Source organism: Vespa velutina, chromosome 11 (genome assembly GCF_912470025.1).
Source record: "Vespa velutina chromosome 11, iVesVel2.1, whole genome shotgun sequence".
In the NCBI taxonomy this organism is placed as follows: Eukaryota; Metazoa; Arthropoda; class Insecta; order Hymenoptera; family Vespidae; genus Vespa; species Vespa velutina.
This window is the reverse complement of record NC_062198.1, coordinates 4952944-4980733: the sequence shown is the minus strand read 5'-3', so window position 1 is coordinate 4980733 and position 27790 is coordinate 4952944. Positions and strand designations below refer to the sequence as shown.

At 37.3% G+C, this 27790-nt stretch overlaps 2 protein-coding genes across 8 annotated transcripts in view; one reads left to right on the top strand and one right to left on the bottom strand.

Moving 5' to 3' along the window:
* Positions 1 to 27790, bottom strand: part of LOC124952836 (thyroid receptor-interacting protein 6) — a 91655-nt gene that overhangs the window by 52285 nt on the left and 11580 nt on the right. Inside the window, exon 2 of one of the 3 annotated variants that reach the window (XM_047503329.1) lies at positions 13808 to 14106. The exons of the other annotated variants lie outside the window; for them this stretch is intronic. The gene's annotated coding sequence lies outside the window, so the exon portion shown is untranslated. The remainder of the gene's footprint in view (positions 1 to 13807; positions 14107 to 27790) is intronic. 3 annotated transcript variants of the gene reach the window in all.
* On the top strand, positions 400 to 27535 carry LOC124952838. 5 transcript variants are annotated; one of them, XM_047503333.1, is made up of 4 exons: positions 400 to 444; positions 14541 to 14791; positions 16630 to 16806; positions 26875 to 27535. In XM_047503333.1, the coding sequence occupies exons 2-4, from the start codon at positions 14743 to 14745 to the stop codon at positions 27033 to 27035; spliced, it is 387 nt and encodes a 128-aa protein (XP_047359289.1). In that variant the 5' UTR covers positions 400 to 444; positions 14541 to 14742; the 3' UTR covers positions 27036 to 27535. The 5 variants fall into 5 exon arrangements, 1 of the variants encoding a protein (XP_047359289.1); XR_007102015.1 differs by lacking the exons at positions 400 to 444; positions 14541 to 14791; positions 16630 to 16806 and adding exons at positions 10607 to 10788; positions 12103 to 12240; XR_007102018.1 differs by lacking the exons at positions 400 to 444; positions 14541 to 14791; positions 16630 to 16806 and adding an exon at positions 10607 to 10782.

Genomic DNA, 27790 nt, shown 5'->3' with positions numbered 1-27790 from the left:
AAAATAATAAATTCTTTTATTTTTAATTTAATTTAATGCTTAAAAACTGCTGAAATATTTTAAAGAAGAAAAAAAGACTGAAAATTTTGTTGGTCAAAATATATATAGTTTGGTTAATGCTTGTCGTAGCATGTTTCTAGTTCTAGGAAAGTGTAGAGAAAGGGAAGGAGGAGAGGATAGTAAGGAGAAGTAGGAGATCGACTGGCACGTTACTAGCATGGTAGTGATGAGAGAGGGAGAGCAAAAGAGACGGAGAGTGAATGAGTGAGAAAGAGAGAGAGAGAGAGAGAGAGAGAGAGAGAGAGAGAGAGACTAAGCGAGAGAAAGGTAGGCGGTAGAAGCCTAATTGGTCGAAATTAGCAAGTTTAGTCATTAGCGGAGTTTCCGGCGGTAACGCTGGGTCCACTTGACTCCGTTTCCTGGGAAAGGAAGGACGGAAGGAAGGTGTGTACAGCGTACGAATCGGTTACGTTTCTCCCCTACACACTCACACACACACATACACATTTCTGTTATATAAGTATACGTTGATGGTGAAATGTGCGCGCGTGTGCCGAGGAGGTTTCGCGCGGCGCGGAATTACGCGGCGGAGAGCGCTTCGTGACCGCAAATAACTGTTTCCATTGGAATCCTGCGGTTTACACTTTACCGCTGGTGCCATATCAACGCCTTAACGTGCCGTATTTAAATCCTGTCGCCGCTCCCGCCAACGGCACGCACCATCTCCGGATCGACTTTGAACTATAAGATCAGCAAACGGTATGGTTGCTTCTGCAATGTGACTTTCTCTTGTGATTCTTCCATATATTTTACTTTTCTATCTTGAAGTGTGGGAAAGATAGGTGCGGTAAAAAGAAATTCATATAGGTATTCGTGGACCTATACATTCATTGGATTATAGATTTTATCGAGTATGATCTAATGAAATCAATAATAAGAATTATGCTTTGGTATAATTAGATATTAAATTAAATGATATAAGATGTATAAAAAAGAAAAAAAAAAAAGAAAAAAATAAGCCTCAATTTACGATTTTCCTGGAGTAGCAGGTGTTTCATATAAATGAAGTATTTCTTTTTTTCTTTTAACCTAAAGACGTGTACATGTATCCTTCAGTATCTCTGGTGCCTTCCTCCTGTTTTATGATACATTAAATACGAAAGTGCAAAAGATCCCAGAGCACGATACTAGTAGAAACCTACTTTGTCATACACCGTGATATCGTGCAACGCATACCATACCGTCGGCCTACCAAATGTTTTAAAATAATCATACACGGAACCCCGGCTGCAGGCCACTTTTCATGAATGCATTAATTCCGCTTAGTCCTTCTGACCCCCTTGTGTAAAACGAACGAGCCACCCCACGAAGACGACAATAGGAGAGAACCCAGCTAGCTGCATTCATATACACGTACGTAACTATATACATATATACATACATATATATATATATATATACAGGGTGTCATATATATATATATATATATATATATATATATATATATATATATATTGTACACATTCGCCTTGAAAAATAATAATATACTAAAAAAAAATATATATATATTATTAATATAAACGAATGAAATATATTATGAAAAAAAGGAGATATAATTTTTTTTTTTAGTGAAATGTCCAAACGTATTTCTTGCTAGATATTAAACACTTCCAAGTTTTTCCTTCTTGCTTCAGTACAAAAAATGAACTGATTTATAATAAAATATTTTTAGAAAATAATATCAAGGTCTTCGAATTTATATACTTTAATATCAGAGTCAGTTAACTTGACGTATATACATGCATTAATTCATACAATTATTACCTTTGAGCCAGATAATCGTTAATGATGATTTGAGACACCCTATATATGTATGTATACGTCATTCTCATGCGAGTATGTGCCGTATTAGCGTAGTATATGCGTATGAACGTTGGAGTAAGGGCATCAGCTGCCGCACAAGGGCCCTTAATTATTCTATTAAACGGGCCGCGGACTTATTGTAACGCACATACGTACCTACGGATATATGTGCTTGTGTGTATGTGTGTGTATGTAAGCGAGGTGCTAGGGGAGAGACGGGAAGATAGAGAACGCAAATACGAGAGTTCAATGGGAACGTACGTTTATGTTGTATGGAAGGGATGCTGGTATCGAAATCGATCGGAAGGACCGATTGAGATGGGAGGCTTTTAGTGAAAGAGAGAAAGAGAGAGAGAGAGAGAGAACGAATCATATATATGAAGTTTTATAATTCTCGTTTTTACATCTATTATGATGTACAATTTATTATGAACATTTTTATATGATGAAAAGTCTCATAAAATTCTCACCGTCCAATTTGCAACCCTTTTTCCATATTCTTGGTCACGTAGATAGGGAAGAACATCACTGGGAAGGAAGGAACAAAGAGGAAAGAGAAGGGTAAAGCGAAAGCCGTTTTACAACGTTGTTTTGAGTAACGCTGCGAAATCGCTATGCAATTTTCTTTCCACGGAGAATCCGCGCTCCAAAGATAGGAAGGCTTCGAGAAATAGAGAGAGAAAGAGAAAAAGATATATATATATATATATATATATATATATATATATATAAAGAGAAAGAGAGAGAGAGAAAGATGCATACAACGTTCTCAGTGGCCACGTGATTGGTCGTAAACGCCAAAAATATGCGCCGATTGGCCGGCAGTCCGGCCGGCTTTATGGCAGCATCGGTATGCCAGCCGGGTTTTATGGTTAATTTTTGCAATTTTGTAATTGCCTTGTGCCCCATGGGCATCGTACGACGCCCCTGTGTCCTATCTTCTGTTACCTCGCTTTTCTCCCCTTTCTCCCTCTCTTCTGCCACCAGCTCCATCTACTCCTCACTTTTCCTACTCGACCAACGTAACCGGCCAAGCATCGTAAACCAGAACATGACCAGCGTCTTCCCTGTTTTCTTCATTTTCCTACTTTCCAAAGAAAAAAAAGGGAAAAAAAGAAAAAAGAAAAAAAAAAAATTTCCTCGTAAACGTAAAATATTGGCCCTAAAACTATAAATTAAAAGGAATATTGATAGTTCGTTAACGACTTTACTTTATGCGAAATGTTTCATTTCAGCTGGTTGAGTTGACATTTTTATAACATGTTTTATATGAATGGCTTTTGGAAATCAGTTATTTGGATTAGCCTGTATATCAAATTGGATTTGATATATAAAGTGATATTTGCTGAATTCTTATCCGATATAAGATCTCAAAATAATATCATAATTATTTTCCAATTCATAGTATTGTACTTCGAATTTCACTTTGTTCCTCTTACAATTTTCCTCGGACTTTTCCGTTTCTTCAATATTTTTCTCCATTATTTCACATTTAAAAAATCGACCCGATCGAGTACGATGACAATCTTGAATTTAACGAGACGTCGACATTTTTGAAAATACTATTGGGATCCACCCGGCGTAGCCAATTTTGCCTGTTCGCCCGTAAAGTAATGATTTCAATTTCGTGAGATCGCTCCTGCCAGCAGCCACTATGCATCCCTATTTCCCTCTCTCTCTTTACCTTCTCCATGTTCGACGATTCGGATTAAGCCACTAAGGAAATTCAATATCAGTAGCTGAGATGGGCACATAAAATTACTGACTGCCACTTCGCTTTAATTTGCGCAGTAAAGTTACCCGCACCCCGTCTTCCTGTTCCCCAATCCACCTCACCCGATTTTGCTGTGACTCCATCCGGACATGAAGCTTGTCTCTCTATCTCTTTCTCTCTTTCTTTCTCTCTCTACTATACAGTTTCTCCGAGCTTACACATCCGATTAGTCCGCGTTTTCGTAAAACTGAAGAATTATGATTTGTTTATTTCCTGACAGCATATTTCAATGTTCAATTCGATGAAATTAATTGTTAGTAATACTTATCGACTCTCGAATGCAATAAAATTGAGCCGATGATGAAATACTTGTTTAATATTGAAAGACTCGCATTTTTTCAAGTGCACAATGATTTAATAATTGTTAGATAAGCCATCATTCGTGACTATCAAAAGATTTATTAATTTTTTTTCGCTTCAAAGGAGATTTATCAAAACACTTGTTATTTTTTTATTACTGATAACCAACGTGATCAGTTGATTGTGTCCTATATTACCTAGCGAATCACTCCCAAAAATCCATGACCCTCCCGGTTCTTGGAAAATCCTCCTGTTAAATTTATGATCCTGCGGGCCGCAAACAGTGCACGTAAAACGTATCCGCGTACGAAATTGAAGCCACCGTAGTCGGCACGGGTGGTTAGGGGGTGGAGTCCGTGGCCTCCGTGAAACTGAACGAAGGGAGAAGTATCATGCCTGTGTGATTGTGTTCATGTCTATGTGAGAATAGGGGGTGAGTGGTAGCGTAATACGAAAACCATAGAATTCGCAATATCTTCCCAACGCGTTTTCACCACCGTGTACATACGTATTCTCTCCTCGGCGTATTCGCGTGGTAGGGATGAAAAAGAGGGATGGAAAGAGGTGGCTAGAGGGTGTACACGAAGCCCAATCTTCTACTCTTCCTCGCTCTCTCATTCTCTTTCGCTCTTGCTTGGCACAGTTCTGGCGTGTGTCAGTACTATCAGTTTATCAGATGTTGCGGCCAGCTACGACAGCTGTTACCTCAAGATATGGTAATTTTTAAAGTAACGGAAGAAGAGAGTGGAAGAGAGATAGTGCTAGCTAGAGGGTGAGCTAGAGAGTTGGAGGAAGTATCGGAGTTGAGGGGAAGTGAAACAGACTCGAATGTTGGGGTTGCTGTAGTAGAAAGAGAAAGAGAGAGACCGACTGATAGTGAGTGAGTGAATGGGGTTGAACAGAATAGGAGGCAGAGAGATAGATAGATAGAGAGAGAAAGAGAGAGAGAGAGAGAGAGAAAGAGAGAGAGAGAGAGACAGAGAGAGAAAGAGAAAGAAAGAAAGAAAGAGAGAGAGAGAGAGAGAGAGAGAGAGAGAGAAAGGGAAAGAGAATACCAATATCTGTCAAACACATATTTTTTTAGATTTATCAGGTTTTTCCTTCGCAAAGCAAATCCAATTTAATTTTCTCGATACAGCCTATGAGCGACTCGTACTCTTATAACCATTTCATGTGATTCTTTCTTTCTTTCTCTTTCCTTCATTAAGCAGACAAACAAATATACGGATTGTTTATCCAATGACAAGATGTTGTGCTCACGCAAATTTGAATTGAGATAATTTTTTTATACAGATGTGACATTTTTCATTCTGGGAAATACGAATAATGTCTATCTAATAACATCATAGCTGCGTATGCATTGTATACAATTTTTAATTTAATTAACTAATTTTGGTATTGCAATGAATCCAGGAGAGATTGGGGATAATTGGTAGCTTGCGTCGGAATATATTCAGACTAAAACCAGTTAAAAATGCTAGTTGGTTTAAACATCTGCCTTTGTTTTTATCTTTTCTACGTAATGAAGTAAAAAGAAAAAAAGAAGTAGTAGGGGAAAAGAAGAAATGGGAAATTCTGAACGTGCCCTTATCGGATTAATTTCCTTCCACCGCGACAAAGGGCAGAAATCCTTAGGAAACGAAGATTTTCCTTCTTTCCTACCTTTAACGTTCACCTTCTGATCCCTCTACCTCTAGTCTCGATGTGCCTACCCTGCTCCCCTATGCGTGTCTCCAACGGCAGTAATGAGAAGAGACGACGAGGCCTTTTCAGGAGGTGCAATCCAGCGTGACGTTGCTTCTTACTCTCTCGCGGCTTCCAACATTTGTCGGTTCTCAGCTTACGTTTCCGGACGCGGGAGGGTGAAGAGGATGAAGAAGAGGATGATGCTAGCAAGCAACGCAGTTGCTATTGCTTGCGGCTTACGCGTTGCGAGCATGCACCACTACCATGTAAGGCGATCAAAAGGAAACGCACGTATGTCTGAGTATCTATGTGTGTGTGTGTGTGTGTGTGTGTGTATGTGTATGTATGCAGATATTTATATATATATATATATATATATATATATACATACAATGGGGGACAAAAGTATTCGTATAGTAGGAATATGGAAATACATTCTTACTGTACGAATATTTTCCTCCCTCACTGTATACAAATGTATTGATACAAAAGAAGGGTGTTACGAAAAAGTGACTAAAATATTATTTAGTTGGGGATCTCTGAATGTAACAAAAATATAGGGGAGAATTCAGTGAGGCATTTCTATTAATGACGCGAAATGATTTCAATGAAACGTTGAATTAAATAGCTAGCTTATTTGTTTGGGTCAATGGGGGATCATGTCGTCGGTGAAACTTTCTTTTTCTTTATCGAACAAATATGTATGTATACACTGTACAAGATTGAGATTAATTATAAGCGATGAAACACTATATTACGTTAGAACTTCAATTTTATGTGAATTGTTTGATTTGTTATATCGAAAAATCAAATTTTTTGTTTTCTGTCTAGATATTTCCAATAACTATACGCACACGCATGTGTACGCCAAGCGATATATTGAGATCTCGCGAGAGCGTAGGTACGCTTACGAAACAGGAAATAATGGTGCGCATTAGTAGCGACAGCTGCGATGCAACCCCGGATTGAATTGTTGTTCGGAGAGTTCGTGGAAAAACGGGGTGTACGAGGGAACGTCGAGAAGCGCGAGGGGAGGATTTCGAACTACTCCCCTTGAACGACGGAACTGGAACGAAAAAGAGCTTCGAATGTCGAGGTGGCTCCGTCGTATTGTACGACGGCGACGTTAATTGTGCGGATTTGTCATCGCGCGATGGCATCACGAAATACGTTTTAGGACGTCCCTCAGGAAAACGATGCTAATCTTCGGATGAACATATGCTTATGATATGCACTTCTGTAACTGTAAAGAGGGGATATTCGAGAAGGATACGTTAATGGAACCTGGACATTGCTCATACTCGATAATAATACAATATATATGTAAATTAATACACGTTATTATAAATACATATTCCAATATTTTGATTAGGTAAAATTAAAAATTTCTTCCATTATAAATCTTTACAAAGTAAAACGTTTATTATTTATTTCATTTCTCATGGTGAGATAACCGAAAAAGACAATGGTACGAAAAAAGAAAAAGAAAAGAAAATCTTTAATTTCATCTTATCAGTAATCTTAACCATAGCAACCCTTGTTCCGTGAAACGTACGAAACGTAATAATTTTAACTTTGAAATGCAACCCCTTACGTTCGCGACTCGCCAGCTCGCGCGTACATCGCCGTTACGAGGCCGTAATTAGTCCGAATTGACAAACAAAACTGCAGGAAAAGCGGGCCATTCTTGTTTGTACGCACAAAGGGTCTCGGCTTCTCTATCTCTCTTTCTCTACTCTTGGACGCGTGGACGACTCGCCTGGTAGTACCGGCCAAAATTTTAATTAATCCAGAGAGCTTATTAGTTTGAGTGCCGCCAAGGACTGGGTACGGTCGAGAACCACAAGAAAGAGAGAGAGAGAGAGAAAGAGAGAGAGAGACAGAGAGAGAGAACAATTTCCAACTTGAGTGCGGAACGGGGGATGAAAAGGGCTCGTTTCCACGGCCTCGTACAATCGAGTGAAAACGAAGAAGAAAAATAAAAGAGGCACTGGGAGGGAAAAAAATATTGCAATAAAAACATAGTACCGTCCGGATTGCTGCTACCTTCTCGCTTCCGGTCAGATTACCTTCAAACTTTCGAGCACCTTCCGACATTTTTATCCTTTTACTTATCCTCTGCGGCTATTCATCTTTCTTTTTTCTCCGAATATGTATATATATATATATATATATATATATATATATATATATATATATACATATGTTGTGAATACGTATATATTTTTTCTTTGGTATATAATATTAAAATACTCGTGTTTATTGTTATAACCCGAAAAGAGAATGAATAAGTGAATTAATAGGAATTACTATGTATATTAAAAATGTGTAAGTATCGTTTCTGTTATAGCGTAGTTCGTAAACAAAATGATTTTAATTTGTAATAGAAAAAGGTACTTGAAACTCGAAAACTCTTGTGTTGTTGTTGATCAATCCAGATACTCATATTGTGTATTTATTGTATTACAATGTATACACGTAGTGGTCAATGTTCTATACTTTTATTTACGAATGAACTTGTTTTACTATTTAAACGCACTATTGATTATTGTTTTATTATTAAGTTTTCATTATGTCTTTACCAATATCCATTCGATAATTGAAATACTTGCAATTGTAAAAAACATATTCAAGATAATGTATAATATAAAAACATGTTGAAGGTATTAAAAACATAAAAACTCGAGTATCATATTCCTTAAAGTTCGTGCGATCCTCTCACGATCAACTTGAAAGATTTTAATTATTTTCTGTCAATATAAGGATAAAAATAATATTCGAATATGTTAATTCTGCAAAAAAAAAAGAAAAAAAAAAAAAAAAAAAAAGAAACCTAGCAAGGAGAAAAAGAAGAACTGAAGGTGAAATCGGAGGAGAGGATTATCAGGAATCTTTTTGATCTCTCCTTGAACGAAATACGTAAAAAGAAAAGAAAAAGGAACAAGAAAGATATAGAAAGATTTAAAGCGAGAGAGAGAGAGAGAGGGAGAGAGAAAGAGAGAGAGAGAGAGAGAGAGAGAGAGAGAGAGAGAGAGAGAGAGAGAGAGAGAGAGAGAAAGTCATGGTGAACGGTTAACAAGCGTCACATTCGTCAAACCACGCGCGTCCAATGCCACAGGGTGATACGTGTAACGAGCTAATTAACTTAATTTATCGCCGTTTGACGGGGATCCAATCGCAGATGCGCGGCACGTTAATTGTACGTCCATTAGCTGCCGATACGATCGTATAACCATCTAGCGTTTACTCCCTAACGATCGTTTAAAGCTCCCATCGTATCCTCTCTCTAGATGATGACTACAGACTCATTGGAAAACATCTTTTTTTATTTTTCTATATTCGCTAACAGCTCATCGTATTTTCTTACTCTCCTTACGCTAAATAACGATTTCATGTTATTTCTGTCGATTGGGATTCATTTAATGAGCTACTAAATTATTTTATTGTTTGCTTGTATACGAGAATTATGTACGTAATGATTTTCATTATAAGTATTGTGTGGCATGGCAAGTTTGTCTGAATATTGAGTTATTGTCAATGAAGAGGGAGAGAGGGGAAGAGAGAGAGAGAGAGAGAGGGAAAGAGGGAGAGAGAGAGAGAGAGACAATATTTGGACAGAACTGTTTAGAAATGTGCAATAGGACTATTGTCCTTTGTAATCAATGTCTTAAGCATACAGATATAAAATGCAGTATTATATTGTTATTGCTTTGTCTAGTTTCAAGTGAGAATTAAATATAAAACATAATTGTAATTATTTCTCAAGATTGGAAAAAGTGAAAGGGAAAAAAAAAGAGGGGAAAAAAAAAAGAAAAAAAATTCGTTATCGTTTATCCAGAAGGAAGAAGAAAAAGAAGTTCTGTTTTAATGAAGGGACAAGCCATTTAGTGACCCATAGGATCTGCGAGTCTTCTCGTAAGTCTTGTCTATAAGAAAACCATGTTCCTTGCTTGATCGCGTATACCTCGAAGTCAAAGAAAAATCAGGTAACAGTTCGAAGGGTACATCGAGTCGGTAGCAAAAACAAGATACCTTTCTGGGAACTAATCTACTCGTCTATACCATCTTACACCTTTCTTTGGCTTTTTGTTAACGGAATACAATCTTGCGATCTTTGTTGTCTATTCTGTTTTTCTCTTTCTTTCCATTTAAAAGAAAACCTTTTCTACTTGGAAAGATATTTAACTATTCCTAGGAACGTGACAGAGAACAATAAGATTATCTGGTGTTTTTAACCAGCCGATAACCTGGGTTCGAGAAAGGATAAGAACCTAAAAGGTTATTTCTATAGATAAGATTTTTAAAGTAATAAATAATTTTGAATAAAAATTGTTATTTCCTTTATCATGACCAATGGAATTATTATTTCCGATATTATTTAATTTACTTACTTCCATGATCTTGAGTAGTATTAATTTAACTGTAATTAGGATTGACTCTTGACTTTTGACGTTGAAAACGAGATGCGATTTTACATTAAGGTCTCGGTCTAATAAAATAAATTATTTCTTCCTAGCTTTTCCATAGATATTTCTGTCTCTGTCCCATTCCAGACAGTAGATATCTGGCCACAAGAGCAACGTAGTTACGCCGTTACGCTACGCTCGGGTACTTAAATTCATAGGATGAAGAGGAAAAGCTTGGAGGAGTAGGAGTCGGGGGAAAGAGTAGAGAGAGAGTAATAGCGGGAAAGAGGACGTAGACGAGGAAGAGAGAGAGAGACACCCGCAATTTCGTGATTGCTTTTCAGACGACACTTTGTACACCCATGGACAGCACCAACCAACTCATTACGGTAATGACACGTGTGCATCAATTCGCATTAATATTCTAATGGACGTCAGGGAGAGGGAGAGAATGACTAAGAGAGAAAGAGAGATAGAAGAGGAGGGAGGAGGGGGGTGGGTGGGTGCAGACGAGGGTAGCTTGCTCAACATGGTAATGGTAGAATCGGTATTGGTATTAGTGTTGGTAGTAGGAGTGCTGCTGGGTCGAAGTGTGGAAGGCTAGAAAGGAGTTGGCATCGGAGACGAAGGGAGACGCCATGCTATCTTGCACATAATGCCAATTAATTAATGGATACTACTGTGGTTCGGCTGGATTATGTAACTGGTGCCCAGGACGACTGCTATCGATCGACGTCTCGGTGCTGCTAGACGGTGAATGTAAATTTCGTTCGTTTCGTTCCCGACGTCGTTCCGTTTGCTCGTTCGTTCGTTACAGTAAATATTTTTTTTCTATTTTCCTTTTTTTTTTCTCTCTACGCTTTCGCATCACTGGAGACGTATGAATGAAAGTGATGGTTATTGATCGAGTCGTTTCTTTCACTCTCTCTCCCTCTCTCTCTCTCTCTCTCTCTTTCTCCAAAGAGAAACGTTCTACGTAATAAGTATTGAAAAGATTGGATGGACACTTTCTTCTTTCTCAATATCGAAACACAGAGACTCAAGAGTACAATTTCATTATGGCAAGCTTTTAATAAAAAGAGAGTAATAAACTGAGGGTATATACATTGATTTACCAATGTAAATTTGTTTTTATAGAACTTTCGTTCCTCACATAAAACGATTCTGTTTTTCTATTTCTTCTCAAATAATATTGAGGAAAAAAAAAGAGATAATAGGAAAATATATGAAGACCGGAATAAAGAGCGCAACGAAGAAGGATTTGTTTTTTAAGGACGATCCAAAGTCTTTTAAAAAAGCATCGAGTGCTTTGATCCAGAAGAAAAAAACTGACAAGCGCCATCACGCTTCTTCAACGGCAGCGCCATCTGCGATCTCTTATGTTGCTTCGTAATAAATGCGCTATAATGAACGTTAGTGTGTTGGTAACTGAAACGCGTCTCGATCTCACGCAAAACGCATGTCATCCTGCATAATGACTGAATGTCATCGTCATCGACGGTACAACGATGATGTCGCACTGCTACACGTCTAAACGTATACGTGTGTGCATGAGTGTATTTTCGCGCGCGCACGGATCGTTATTCAATTACCGAGCGATGCCTATAACCGAATGATCATTACGCACGCGGTTAACGAGGTGCGTTAAACGATCGAGCTTACTGTCCATCGGGGAAAGATCGGGTGGACGTGAGCGGGAAATCGATAATCCTTCTCTATCGGCCGGATAATGAGCCAGCAATGAACTAGCCAACGAGAAAGAGAAAATCTTTTTTACCCATCGATTATTTTATTTCGTAGAAATATAGTGCAGGATAGAGTCAATATTAATTTTATATATATATATATATATATATATATATATATATATATATATTATATATATATATATATATATATATATATATATATAGAGAGAGAGAGAGAGAGAATAATTAATATTTTAATTAAGTTTGTACGATAGAAAATAGAATTAAAAAATAATGTTAAAATCTTAAGCAAGAATTTCCGAGAGTCATTTGAGGAACTCCAAGCATCTTCCTTCTCGTATCCCTTTAAACCACCTTAAACCAGCTTTCAGAACGCGACGGCTCGGTTATTCTTCTTCATTAAGCAACGATGCACAACGAGACCTAAGTAAATATACTTCAAGACCACGTCACGGAAAGGAAGAATAAAAAAGAAAAGGAAAAGAAGAAGAAAAAGGAACAGGTGAATGCGCCTGTATCTCTCATTTCCTTATTTCACCCTCTCTCTACCTTAGAGTTCTACCTCAGAGAATGTTTTGTTTTAATAATTTATCGATCCTGTTCGACAAGCAACTTCTATTCTTTTTCATTCGTTTGTTAACAATGAAAATACATAAACGAAAAGAGTTTATTCGTTTACCAACCATATTGTACGTTAAAACTTTGAATATATCACAACAATAGATATTAATTCAGCGTTATATCTTACGATATAAATTTAATAAAAATCGATACCTATGTCTTTCATTTCTAATTGTAAATTAACTTTTAGTGGTTATATTATCAACAACATTACGAATGCGTATAAAATCAATAACTCATGTCTGGCGGCTGGCCTAATAAAATAAATTATCATTTCAAACATGTCTTATCTTAAGAAAACTGACAGTATCGGGAAGGGCGGATCTTAGTGACAAAAATTATCGTCCTCTTGGTTAAGGCTGACAAAAAATCTTTCGAATCTATATTCGAACGGTATAGAGAATTCTATATATTCAACCGGAACGCCGTTCCCCAGCCAACTCTCGCGTTTTAATCTTGGTACAGGATCTTCGTGAGATGTCTTAAGAGCACGGAATCAATTACCGCGACTTTCACCGCGTGGGCGCGCCACATCTGGCGTGTCCGGCTCTCCTACGTGGATTAGTATACGTTCTCTCTTTTACTATGTGTGATCGTCCATGTAAGCTTAAATACGTATAAAGTGTGAGTAATAGCTATGGCGCACACTGTAACGTGGAATTAACAACGACAAGGTAGAAGAAGTGGTAATGGTGAAGGTGTGCGAGGACGACCGTTAACTGAAAGAAATACGATGGATATTCATTGATCTCACCGTGAAGCTGATAATTTTATGCGTGTAAAGCCAGTCAAATACTTCTTCGATTTACAGAATTTTTTTTGAATTTTTATTGTCTCTTATATCTTCGAAAATCCAACAAAATTTGCAAGTATTCATTATTTCGCATTATTCAAATTGACGGAGATATTTCAAGTTATTATATTATCGCTTCTTGCGCAAAAGAAATGAAAAGGTAGAGTGCGAAGGAAAAGAAAAAAAGAAGAAATTGAATAAAGGTGATTTTCTCAGACGCAGTGGTTTCCGTTCTTCTTTCCTTTCTCGCTACAGGGTTTCCCTTTAAGCATGCTTGAGTTAACGAGAGTGCCGAGCGTTCTCTATCCTGACATTACCTACATCAAGAAATCTCCTTGACCATTCTACCTTCTTTTTGATCTTTCGATTGATTGATCGCAAAAGAAGGAAATAGAGGAATATACCTTGACGCAACTGTAATGTTAAAGTTTGAAAAGATCACTGTGAATAAAAGCATGAATCAATTCTGTTCCTTGTAATATTAAAAGCATTGATTTTATCTGTTTCATTAAGAATTCGTCAGTCCAACAAATATCATACCGTTCGCACAAGCAATTATCAATGTTCTTTTTTTTTTTTTTTTTTTTTTCAAATATTAGGATGAATAATGACGTAAAGAGTATCGAGTAATCTATAAAAAAAAAAAAAAAAATACCATCGAACGTCTGGAGTCTCGAAATGGTGGAATAATCGTGGCAATGCGTCTCCCTAGTATTGGAACGTTTTCGAAGTTATCGGGAATGATCTTGCAAGGCCCAATTGTAAGCACGCGGCATGGTTGGCTCGTGGTATCGGTGGTGGTATAATACGCGATTACAAGTTGCACTGCTATCTTGATCTGAGATTAGTCGAAGCACGACCTCCAGCCACTTTGACTTTCAGACATCCTCCTTCGTGCCTCTCCTTTCTGAGTACTTTCACGTCAAAGGAACGTCGACGTTTGGAAGTCGCGACCTGAAACCAAGGTGGTTTGATGCACTCTTCTCTATCACCTTCCTTTTCACTATTCGCCTATTCTCGATTAGGGAGCTGTCACTTCAAGGTAACTACCCATGGTCTTACCACGCCAACAACATAGTTTTGTTGCTTGTTTGAGCTATTAACACAGTATAATTCCGAATCAGTGTAATTTATGATCTTAATTAAAAGATTTAATGATAAAAGTGTTTAATACCAATCGCATGTACTTGAACGCATACCAAAATCTTATAATGATTCAATTACAAAATTGAACCTATGAAATAATTACAAAGAATATAGCATAAAAAATACACGCGCGCGCGTACACAACACACATACACACACAAGAGAATGGTAGAAAACATGGAAATAAAACATTCGAAGAATTCGTATAACGAGAGACGTTTAACTGCGTGGGTCTGTTAAAGGATCGGATTATCCAATGGAGTGGGACTTTGGGTTGGTGAAGAGAGGGAACGGGGAGACGAGTGGGAAAAGAAAGGAGATTTCTCGATGGAAAGGAAGAGAGAACTTCCACTTGGGCGCACTTGAATGGATCTCCAAGCGAGGGGCCGCAAGTCCCTGGCCTAACCACGATGGAAAACCAACAAAGCTTCGTTCTTCTTTACAATGGGACTCTCGAAGAGCCCAGCCATCGGACCGCTAGTTCCACGTTTTTGTACGTAAAGCGGATACATTGCGCGTGCGCATATAACCTCTACGTCACGTGTATTTGTATATTAAAAAATTTAAAATAGCAATTCCAACTTTCACGGGTACAAGGATTTTACATTTTCAACGAGAAAACGCAAAAGAAGAAGGATATGGATTGATTAATTATCCGTCAATAATTAACCTTCATTATTCTTCTGTACTTTTATTACTGGTATTGTGTTTTGAACAAAGGATACATCCCGGGCGGACATTAAATATGACGAAAGATAATATCGAATATGAATATTCTGACTGGATTTCATCGTAGCTATCCTGCGTCTGTATGCGATACGTGGAGCCGTGCATAGTCGATTAAAAATTATTTTAAATTTTAAACGGCAATAAAGGAGTCATTATATCAACAGCCGTATTCGGTGATATTTAACACAGGATTCTCATGTAAAATGGTATTCCGTTGATAGTAAATTCAAAGAGGGATGCGAATACGAACTTGGAAAAATATATATCCCGTTTAAATTTATTTCACGTCTACAGATATTTAATAGAATTTCGTACGAACTTTGTGATCTGAAAATATTTTAGATATTAAAGATTTTATCAAGTTCATAACATTATATTCAATCGGCGAAACGAAATGCATAAAATATCGTATAATATAAATTTATCTTGTGTCTACATTACTATTAATTAAGTTGATAATGAAAAAGGATACAACTAATTATTTTTTGATATAAAATATACACGAAATGGGTTAAATGTTTCATAATTACATAAAAACAGAACCTTTTTCAGCCCCTTCTCAAAGAGGCAGGAAGAAGGAAGCACGTAAGCACGAAGCTGAACGACCCCAGCGATTTCTTTATACTAATTGAAATTAGTAGCGAGTAACCGACAGGGCAAAAGAGAGAAAAAACGCTCTGCTCGACGCGAAGAGGGCTGACGTGTTCGAAAAAAAATAAAATAAAGGGCTAAACAAGGGAGAGACCGCTTCTCTCTCTCTCTCTCTCTCTCTCTCTCTCTCTCTCTGTCTGTCTATCTGTCTGTCTATCTGTCTGTCTCTTTCTCTCTGTTTCTCATGTGTTTTCGTTCGGCAATGACTGGCGAGATGTGCTCTAAGTTCGACTTTTAGACGTTCAACTTCAGAAACGAGACGGTCGAGAATAACAAATGATCGTCATTACGGTGTCGAGCATGATGAAAGAGAGAGAGAGAGAGAGAGAGAGAGAGAGAGAGAGAGAGAGAGAGAATCGTCGTTTCGAAAACTTATACTAACGTTTGAACTTAGGTATAGCGTTTCCTTTTTTGAAGAGATAGTCATTATTACATAATGATCACTATCCTCATTTCCTTTTTTGGGAATCGTTAATCTTGTTCTATGATTCTATACTTTGATGAATCGAACGACAGAAAGATAATTTTGGTTCAATTATGATGTTTTTGGGTTTGGATCGTTTTTCTACATCCTGAATCATTTTCTTCATCATCTCTAATTATGGCGTATAATGTTTTGAAACGATACCTGATAGCATACCTGAAGATAATTTTGGACAATTTAAAGTATAATTATGGTAAACAAGACGAAACCTAATTTTGAAACGATTCGTCTATGTGAAACAATCTAGTCGATACGATAAGCGATATAAAAACAGATACGAATTCTGAAAAAAAAAGTAAATTTTCGAATTGAATTATTTAGATTAAAAACATATTTCGAAGACAAATATTAGTAATTGAAATATCACGGAACTGATGTTTTACATGTTCCTCAAATATTATTTCAAAATGATAAGACGATTGAAGATATGTTTTGTAAAAAATAATTTATATCTTTGCACGGCTTAGGTGTCAAACGAGTTTTCCCGTATAGCAGTGGATGGAAATATCTGGTCATATCCAAGCCAGACAGACAACTCGGACCTAACACTGATCAGTCGACGGCCTCGTACCAGACTCGTCAAGATCCATTTGCGGACTGGGATGTACAGCTGCATTACCGTGTCGTGGTGCCAAATACTAATGGTAGGGAAGCGAATAGTGTCGTTACGGAACCTCACACTCACCGCACTCCACCCCTCACATCTCCCAACCCTAACTCCCATCTCGCGTAGTCGTGTTTCTCTGCGTTCGGATGCATAACACGGCCGACGGTGTAGGAAACCAGACTGAGTGACCTTGATGGAAAGGCAAGAAATGCACACTCAATATACATTTGTCGGACCTCATCGATCAAAAGTAACAACCGAGATGATTTCAATAATAATTCAATAAGACGAAATCATATTGTATTGTAGAAAACATTAGGAAAAATAACAATGAGATCGGGGATTTCATTGATAATGTTATAAGAAATAAATCAGATTGAATGTTGAAAGAAATAATACTCATTGATGTACCAGCTATGGTAACTGAAATTACCAAACCACGGAGTAAGGTCCCAAGTGGTAAGCGAGATTACGGGAATGAGAAGAACTCAAAGAGCGAGAAAGAAAAAAAACAATCCGTAAGAGAGGAAGAAGAAGAAGAAGAAGAAGAAGAAGAATAAGACTGCGCAGGGTGGAGGGGTGGAAACGTAGGAGGTTAAGACGTTGTCCTGCCAACAGGTGGTAGCAACCTCACACCACAGTCAGCTATCCTCTTCTACCCAACCCCTTTTTCGCCCTCTGTGGCAGCAACCACGACGATAACCCGCGGCGACACCCGATAAAACGGCTCGTAGAAGAGGGTTGGGGGTCTCTGTTACGATGCGCATGGGATAAGTGGGTCGTGCAGCATTAGACAGAAAGAGAGAAAGAATGTGCTGCTAGCAGAGAAGAAAAACACTAGAGAGATTATCGGCCTTGGCTACTCACTCGCGCACTATCAAATAATCTTTCGTTCCGTTAACGTATCTTCCGAAAAAAAAAAAAAACACAGACCAAGAGAGAAACTAAAGAATATATGCGAGATGTTATCTGCAAGCTTATCAAAATATTTCGAATGTTAATCAAATTTTATCAAAAATTTATATCGACAAAATAAACTAAGTATTATTAATCTTTTATTCTTCAAGATGACTACCTAGCATGTCGTTAGTTTTGTAGCATTCAAAAATGAGAATGTGTGGACGAAAACCAGTATCGGATTTTCTCCAATAAAAAAAAAACGATGTTCACTATACGCAACAGCAGTTAACAATATTATTTGCTCAAACTTTTTTACGCGGCAAACAGCACTTTCTGAAGAGGGGAAGGAGAGAGAGAGAGAGAGAGAGAGAGAGAGAGAGAGAGAGAGAGAGAGAGAGAGAGAGAGAGAGAGAGAGAGAGAGAGAGAGAGAGTGAACGAGAAAGCAAAGAGCCAATAAATCTGACGATGTGGAAAGGGTAGCGCGTTCGAAACCGCAGAACTAAACAAACAATAAATTCCATTTGGTAAAACGAACGTTTTCGATTCCCCCGGGGTCCCCTTTTACCAGAGGACAAAGGCCCGTTTGTTGGGTCCGTTGCTACAAAGGATTCCATTGGCAGCTACGCTGCACTGTACAACAACGTGCACCATGAACGCATATTCCTCTTTTTCTCTTTCTCTCTCTTTCTCTTGTACCTTCAGATATACCGTGAACTTCATCGCAGAAAGAAATGTAAAGGTGGATTTAGATAATCTATCGAATACGTGAGGTTCTCTCTCGCTATTGTGTTGGCATATGGTTATTACATTGTAACAATACATATGTCGTAATTATACCGTAACAATTCTGTTCGATAAATAATATAAATTAAATAAAAATTATTAACATATCAGTTTTAAGAAAAATTACAGAAATTAATAAAAGTAAATGTTATATTGTGATAATTATTAAAAATGAATTTATCACAAATGTTTGTTGACAATAAATTATTGATAAAACAATGAATAAAATGAATAGATATAATTATCATTATATCTATAAATGTTCCGAGGATAGACTATCAAAGTGATTTGCTAGTAAGTTATAAGAACAATGGGAAATACAAACGATACAAAATTATATACATTGAAGAATATGGAGGGAAGGACTGGTAAAGAAAATGGCGAAGAGAGAGAATCCAAAGTGGAGAACTTAGAAACGTTCGGAAGCACAAACAACGGGCAAAGACATACACATAGATACACAATTCTATAGCTGTATAAAATGGCACGTCGCATGAATTATGAATGGATAGAGATACTTCGGAATCGTTGCGTAGAGTCCAAAGTAATCGATACCACGTAAACTTGCTAGGCAGACAGAAAAAGAGAGGCGGGGCGGAAAAGAAAGTATCTCTGTGTGTGTGTGTGTGTGTGTGTGTGTGTGTATGTGTGTGTGCGCGTGCGTGCGCGTGTGTATTTATGTATTATTTCTATGATCGATCCTGAAAAGTAGTTACTATATTTCAACGAATAGATCTTAGCGCATTTAGTAAATTACAAAGGAACGATGATCTCAACTTGCTCGAGTAGAAAACGTGAGGTGAATGGTGCCACGCTGATTCTCGGCATTTGAGTTCAAGGGTTTTGAGGTGAAAACGGGACTGTGATTCCAGGCACAAACTGGATCGACGGGTTCCCGACTTGACGAAGCCCTCGACCTCCGACCTCCACCTTACTCTTGGAACTGGAGATGGAAGAAGAGAAGGGAGAGGAAGGAGAGGTCTCGGGACGAAGTTGGCGGGTTCCGTATAACCGTAGCTTCGCTACGCGGTACAACTCAGTATCAAATCCCGGAGGGCCGTTTACACGGCGAAGCCTTTGTGTCCAATCCAATTTCAAGGAAATGCATTTTCTCGGCTTTAAATGTCTCACTGTCTTATAGTTTTTAAACACGTCATATGTTTCAAAACTATAAGAAAATGTTACCGATGATCTTTCATAGTAATATTTTTAGAAATCTTTCATTAAAATATTATCTCTCGTATTTGTTTTATCTAAAATGTTTAAATGGAAATATTGCGATCGAATAACAGGGATCATAGAATGTACTTCTATATACTTTATCTTGATATTACAAACATCAAGGAACTTCTTTGACCAGTCTACTTTCTTTCTGATCTTTCGATCGATTGATCGCGAAAGAAGGAAACGAGTAAATGTGCCTTGGCGTGTAACGCTGATGTAAAAGTTTAAAGAGGCCACTATGAATAAGAGTTCAAATCAACTATCCTTCTTGTGAAATCAGAAGTACGGATTTTATTCGGTATTTATTATATTTCGGACAAATATAACGTAGTAATAATAAAAGGTTTATTAATTAAATAAAAAATTATTCAAGATATTATTAATTATATCAATGTCAAAGAGAGAGAGAGAGAGGGAGAGAGAGAGAGAGAGAATGTAACGAATATTAAGTAGTCTATAAAATTATTATCCATCGTCTAGAATCTTGAAATGGTAGATTAATCGTTTAGAGGTACTTCTCTGTTTTCTCGATCGTTCAAAGGCTTCGTTCGAACTTAACGATACTGCTTTCTAATTAATATTTTCCAAGCATCTCCTAAATATTATTATACATTTGCATAAAAAATTTGACCATTTAATTAACTATGGTTGGCTAATAACTCTTTGTTAACTTCTCTACATAATTCTTCGATTTACATTAAATACACTGTGTATGTATTTCCAACGAAAAGATTTTAATGGGATTTTAAGCTATGGAGGTCTGTTAAGAATCAATATGCCTGACTAATTATGAATTTTTCAATATAATTTTTCTGAATGAATCATAAAGAAAATTTTGAACAATTATGACTTAAAATTATATAAATTAAACATAAATTAAAAGTAAGAAATCAGAAATGTTTTTTGCAATCATATTTGATTAGCATCAAATATAAAACACAATGGATAAAAAAGGGAAAAAAGAGAAATAGAGAAATAATGCAATGAAGAAGAGATCAATAAAATCGAATTTAAAAAAGACGCATAGAGCTTCCAGAAAATACAAACTGCGACAACAAGTTCGGTACTTTTCTATACGCCGTTAGTGACGTTCATGAAAGAGTAGGAGAGAGTTAGAAGGAGTGAAGAGTGTGGAGGTGAAGGAAGGAAGGAAAATTCGCAAGCTTCTCTTCTACTATTTCGACGGGACGCATTGGTCCATGGTAGAGTGCTCGTCTCTCGCTTCTCGCAAGAAGGACGGACAGATCCAAATTGAAATGTAATGTACACTCCTCTCCCCTTGCCGACCCTTTCTCTCGGTCCCCACCCCTCTTTCACTTCCTTCTTCCTCTTCTTCTATGTCTCTCTTGCTCCTTCTCTTGCGCATTTCGTCCTCATTGGTTTCTCTCTACCTCTCTCTCTCTCTCTCCCTCTCTCTCTCTCTCTCTCTCTCTCTTGCTCTCTCTTTGTCTCTTTCTCTCACTCGCTCGAAGATGGTTCGTTCGTTGAGGGAGGACGAACTCAGAGAATAGGGTAGGGGATAAGTGTAGGTGATTTACTGCTCCAGGCTTAATGAAGGCTGTTTACTGCTAATTAAAACGAAGACCCATTTATACCATATCCTGCTACGTGAAACGATTTCACTGATTCGTGTCGTTGCATAGACTATTCTCTTTTTTTCTTCCGAGATCTATCTTTTTAGTTTCTCGAATTTCTTCAATCGAGGAAAAAATATCAGAATAACGAAGAATAAGATAGGAAATACATTTACTATTGAATAAATTCGTCATTCATCTAGCAAATGAAAAGTGAAGATATGTAATAAAAATAGTATAAATTGTTTTCAAAGTTATTCAAAACATCTAGACCAAGTTTCAAAGTTATTCCGCCAGAACAATCTATCGGGCTCTTTGTCTTCGTTCAACTAAATAGCAAGAATTGTCTTACACGCATAGTACCACGCAAAGAGAGATAAAGGGAAAATAACGACCTTAGAAAGGTGAAAGTTGAAGAACATAGAAAGAAAATAATAAAAAGAAGAGTTAAGAGAGCGAGAATGGGAAGAGAAATGTTGCCAAAAAAACAAGAAAGGAGAAGAAATGTAAGGACATAACGAGAAAGAAAACTGTCAGGGGGGTTTAACGAGCTACATCAGCGAATTGCTAGATCGTACTTGTTTGATAAAAGTCAACTGGCTGATAATGATAATAACCATAGAAGCTAAAGGATATATGAAGAGATAAGTAATGAATGGATTTTAACAGCTTAGATATTTGAAGAGAAAACAATATATACATATGAATTATGGTTATCCCTATAATATTATTCTGTTTGTACATGTATTTCTATTTTCATGCCATGAATAAATCTCAATAGTTTAATTTCGTTCTTATATATACACATAAACGTATCCTAATCAAGATTTAATTGGAGATTCTACTAACCCAAGGAGTTACAGCTCAGACTTCATTGCAGACTGTTTTATTATGACCGAAGTAATCATGGCGAATAGAAAAGGGAACATTAGCTGCGTAGATAAAAGAGAGATACTTCGGTAAGGTCAATACAGAAAACGAAGTCCTTACAAACTTTCACGAGTAGTAGAGAGAGATAGCTAGAGCAAGGAAAAAGAGAGAGGGAGAGAGAGAGAGAGAGAGAGAGAGAAAGCGTCGAAGGTATTCGAAGGAGCAGTGGAAATGGAGCTTTTATACGAAAGTACTCCATATCACTTTATTTAAGATTTACCCTCTCACTCGCCCCTTTCAACCCCCAACAAGACTCGTCCATTTCACTGCCTCTCACTCTCTCTCTCTCTCTCTCTCTCTCTCTCTCTCTCTCTCTCTCTCTCTCTCTCTCTCTCCATTTCTCTCTTCAGTCCGCCTAACCCACCTACCCACCCATTCAACCCCCAGTTCACGGGACGGCCGCTCGGTCGTTTTACTATCCTTAAGCTCGATCCTCGCTTCTCGAGCTTCTTTCTGTATCGACGTCTTTACTTTGCCTCTCCTTACTACTCTCTTTTCTGTACCCACTCCAGAACGTTTTGTTTGTTTATTTCACACGGCCTCTTTAACATGATCTATGTTCGTAACGCACCACACTTTATTCCCACCCATTAAGTAACTCAAATTCGTCCCCTTCTATCGTAGTATATCATTTCAGTATTTTTTATGTTGTTTTTTAAACGAACACATTCAATATGGATAATGAGACTCGTAATACTATATTTCTAGGAAACCGAGAAAGACCTAATAATTCATTAGTTATTGAATATGCAATGTTGACATACATAAATAAACAGGATTTAATGCTTTCTCAGGGACACTTTTATTCTTATAATAAGGATGGTTGTTAGCATTTTAGTTTTGAATTCTAGTAATGTGAGCTGACTTAATGAGTTGTGCATTTCATTTTCATGGAATGGTACAAATGAAAAAAAAAAAAAAAAGAAAAAAGAAAAAAAAAAAAATAAATTTTTAAATACAAACTATTAATAATAATTCATGATTAATCGAGATACATGTACTAGTTAGTTATTTATTTTAGAATTGTTACAACTTTTGTACAACAAAATCAAATTTGAACTTTTAGTTCGGTGCAAGGTTGTTCCTAAGATATATTATTTTTAATACTACAATGGATACTGTTGGGTATCTTGAAAGAAGCGACGTCTAAAGGCTGTCTTGAGAGAGAAAGAGAAGAAACTGGATAGAGAACGAGAGAAAGACACAGAGACAGAGAGAGCGAAAGAGATAGAGATAGATAGATAGAGAGAGAGAGAGAGAGAGAGAGAGACAGAGAAAGAGAGAATAAGGAGCAAAAGTAGTGGGAGGAGGGAGAAGGTACTCTTAAAAGGTGTTGTTAAAACCTCCCTCCGTCCTGTAAGACACCGCTCGTCGGCACCTTTAATTAAAGTCATAAATCAATGTCAATTAGCTCGTTCGTGAGACGACGCATAATTAATTATAATTAACAATTAATAATAAAGTAATGATTCGCGGCAGGTGTGGAGGCTTCGCGAGTCATCTTTCGAAACCTTCTGTAGCTTTTCGTTATTCGTAAATGAAAAAGGAGTCGGAACAAGTAACGAATTTTTTAATGATTATAAAGCTTAGATATATTTCCCTTTCTTTTTTCTTTTTTTTCTTTTTTTTTACGCTAATGACACGTCAATTTTTTTAAGTGGGTCACCGAACACACAACCGGTCGTATCAAATTAAACGTAAAATGATCTTCGAAGCGGAGGTTAAAGGAGACTGGTACGAAGTTGGGACGATTACGATGAGATATTCGTATATATTTAATGGAAGGGTATCTCTTGGTGTGTTCGAAGGGTCTTTCGCGAGGCGAGGAGAGCAGGTGATCGCGGTGATGGGGAGAGAAACGACCAGCTCGACCGGTTTACATGAGCTCGAGGATCGAAGAGAACGCCTTTTACCCTTAACATGAGTGCGACAGAAATGGGAAGAGAGAGAGAGAGAAAGAGAGAGAGAGAGAGAGAGAGAGAGAGAGAGAGAAGGAGAAGGCGAAAAGTGGGGGAAACGATTGTGAGAGGCTGCATTCGTGTGTGCGTGAACATAGACTAGAAGAGGGTGAAAGAGGAGAGAAAGGAGGTGAGGTTCGACAAATCGAAACCTTTATATCTGGATCGTCCTTGCATCCTTGCTTGCATATAATTTAATGGAATTAGAAACGTTTCTTGTTTATTCTATTGATTATTGAGCTTAATATATATATATATATATATATATATATATATATATATATATAATATATATATATATGTATATATGTATGTATGTATATATATATATTGGCAATAAGAAACTTTTATATAGGATAAATTTTAAAGGCGTTATCTTTTTAAGATCGTGAGAAAGAAAGTTTTGTTATGATAGTATCGTGATTACTTTAACTTAAAAAAAACAGTTAGATATTTTTAATGCAATTTCAAATTTCATACAAGTTTAAGATAGCTTTAAATTTAAGATTAAACTTCAGATAGTTGTGATGGGTCGAAGGAAACAGGATAATAAAAAATATTAAATCGAATATCGAATCAATAAACGAAGGGAGAAGTTAACGAGGTATTCAAGGAATCATCGCAGGGATCTACCAAGCTTTCCTCCTCGAATACGACCTGCCTTCTTCGTTTATCCCCACTCCAGCTCTCCTAACGAAGCTGGCGTTGTGCTCACTCTACACATTCAATCCCCTGTCGTCCTCTTCTCTTTCTCTGCTGTAGTCGATGTGTTTTACGTACACACTATTACACGACCGTATGCGAGGACTTCGATTACCACTTGTTTGCCGAACATCTGCAAATGCAGGCAAGAGAGAAACAGGGAGGAGAGAGGGAGAGAGAGAGAGGGGGGGAGGGAGAAAGAAAGAGAAAGAGAGACAGAAAGATAAGAAAAGATTTCTGTTGTATAAAAAGCTTACATTAGAATAAATATTCTTTATTAAAAAGCTTAAAACGCATAATGATAATTTTAAATAACTCTTAAATTTCACGAGAGTATTATCGTTTTTTCTTAAACAATTTTATGCATATTACCCAATCATTTAACCATACTTAAAAATCACCAAACCGGTTATTGTAATCCGATCGTACTAAAAACGAGCTTGGGCTCTTTTTACTTTTTCTCCCATTGAAAAGTTTCACTGAAAAGAAAATGAGGAAAGAAAACGTGGTTCTTCTCGTGTGATAACGAAACTGACGAAGCTCCCGAAATGCGAGGAAGGGCTGGCGTTTAAACGAGAGTCTCCTCTGTCTCTTCTCGCTTTATCCCTTCCAACAAAATCGAGTCTTCGTTCTCACCTCACAAGCTTACTGTGGCTACATAATGACACTTTTACACGCGGATAATGGGGCTCCAAAGGCACGCACAATGTGGCACAAAGCGTGACTGGAACCCCGAAGCGGGTATAAAAACATACGCGTGCACACGGGGAAAGGGAGAAAAAGGAAAAGGAGAAGAGAGATAGAAGAAAGGAGATGGTTGGAAAGGGATAAAAGACAAAGACAAAGAGAGAATGAGAGAGAGAGAGAGAGAGAGAGAGGGAGAGAGAGGGAGAAATCTAAAGGAGGAAGAAGAAGAAGGATAGACAGAGGAAATACTCGGTATCTCTCTTTTCTCTCTCTCTCTCTCTGTCTCTCTTCATTTCTGTATATGTTCTATTTATTACATCATGAACACGCAAGCTCGTATTTTAAACGAGGAAGAGTGAGAGAGGGAAAGAGAGGAAGAAAGAGTGAGAAATACGAAGCAAAAGGGTAGAGCTACCGGGAAAGGAACAACGCAACAAGAGAAAAAAAAATTGAACTCATTTGCGAGACATTAACCAATTACTTTTTACGAAAAGGTTTTGGTTATCTTCAACTTTTCTTTACGTTCTACCCCCAATAATCTTTTCATGCCAGTAACCCTTTCCTGCCCGTAGCTGTTCCTTTTTCTCAGTACTTCGACGGGAACCAGACTCTTTCAGCAGGCATAAACCCGTCATCGTTTAATCACCTCAAACCCCTTTCTATTCATATATTTTTTTGTTGCTTTTACAAATGAGCAAAAGTATCGGTTAGACGAAGGTCCATAATGAAGAAACGAAATATATCTTTGCTTGTCGCACATGTACGTGCATAGTAAACTAACAATAACTATGTATCAGGTTTGAGATACGACAGACGTTCTTCTTTCAACTAAATGTAACCGGCAATAATGAATCAGTTTGACTAAACGATGTTTCCCACATTCTACTCTAAATCTCTTCTCCCCTTAATCACTATTACGGATGCACGGAATATTCGCTAACTATTCTGCGCTCTGCATTTTAACCCTTCTCGAATCCGGTGAATACTCTGGATGCCTAGATAGTTCGTATTATCCTGATACTAAGTGGAATCGGAGCTTCAGTGTTCGATTCGAATATTTTGAGCATACGAACTAAGCTTCTTCGTTAAGTGTGGCGATCCCTCTGATGATTTATAACTTGTGCAACAATTTCGATTCGTTATAGTATTTACATCGAATGAACATAACTTTTTAATGCCTTTGATCCCTATTCCGATAATTTATGGTTAAGACTATTTTCAAATCATATTTGGCGATCTTAAAGACCCGATGGTTTAAATATTGAAACTCCATTTAAGGTATTTCACACTTGGTACTTTTTTATCGTCTTCCATCCAAATTCAGTTAAATTTTTTTTTTTTTACAGAGAAACACTTTTCCGCCCACCCACAACCCGTTCCGATTCAATGGCTTAAGCAACGCTTTTTACTACCACGCTTAGTGACTCTAATGGTTCATCAGGGTGATACGTTAATGGATGCCGCCGCATTTACCTCGACCTTCGCTATAATAGCGATTAAAATTTAGGTGGTACAAGCGCGTGGAGCTATTTAAAAAAATCAAAGTCTCTCCCTTTTATTTTGTAAAAGCTTCCTTCCTTTAATAAAAAAAAAGTACGCTTCCCTAGCACTATTACCTTACAGATAACAAGTTACCTTCAACCTCATCCTGCTTTCTCTATACTAGAAGTTCGTATTCCGATGAGAAAACGATGGTAAATGGTCGATCAAACGAAGACAGAATGACCGTCACGTTAACGCAATAAAGAGATGGACTCGCCGTTGATTTTCTACGTCAGTGTATCATGATAATGAAATATCGGATGTAACTACCTCGTTTTGCAATGAACTTTCATTACAAACGAAACACTATTATATTGAGAAAAATGTTGCTAGGGCTATAAATCACGTCTCGCTTTAACTTAATTCGGACTAGTACCACCAGCTGTAGCTTTCGTTCGCTAAGAAAAAATTTCTAGCGTTGATTTGATCACTTTGGTCAGACTGTAAATTTACTGAACTTATAATCCCAACTACGAACAATAAAAAAGTTTTTACGTATATCATCTAAATAAACGATCAGAGTATTTATTGAAAATAATAGTTAAATAAATTTCTTTGATTTTCAACAACAAGATAATCCAAACGGTGGGTAAGGCAAGAGTGATATAGACGAAATCCCGACAAACGAAGGGAGAAATGGTGGCAGTTATTCTGGAGAGTACCGCGTAGTGTGTACTCGTGAGAAAGGATGACGAGAGAAGCAGGGAGGAGGAGGAGGAA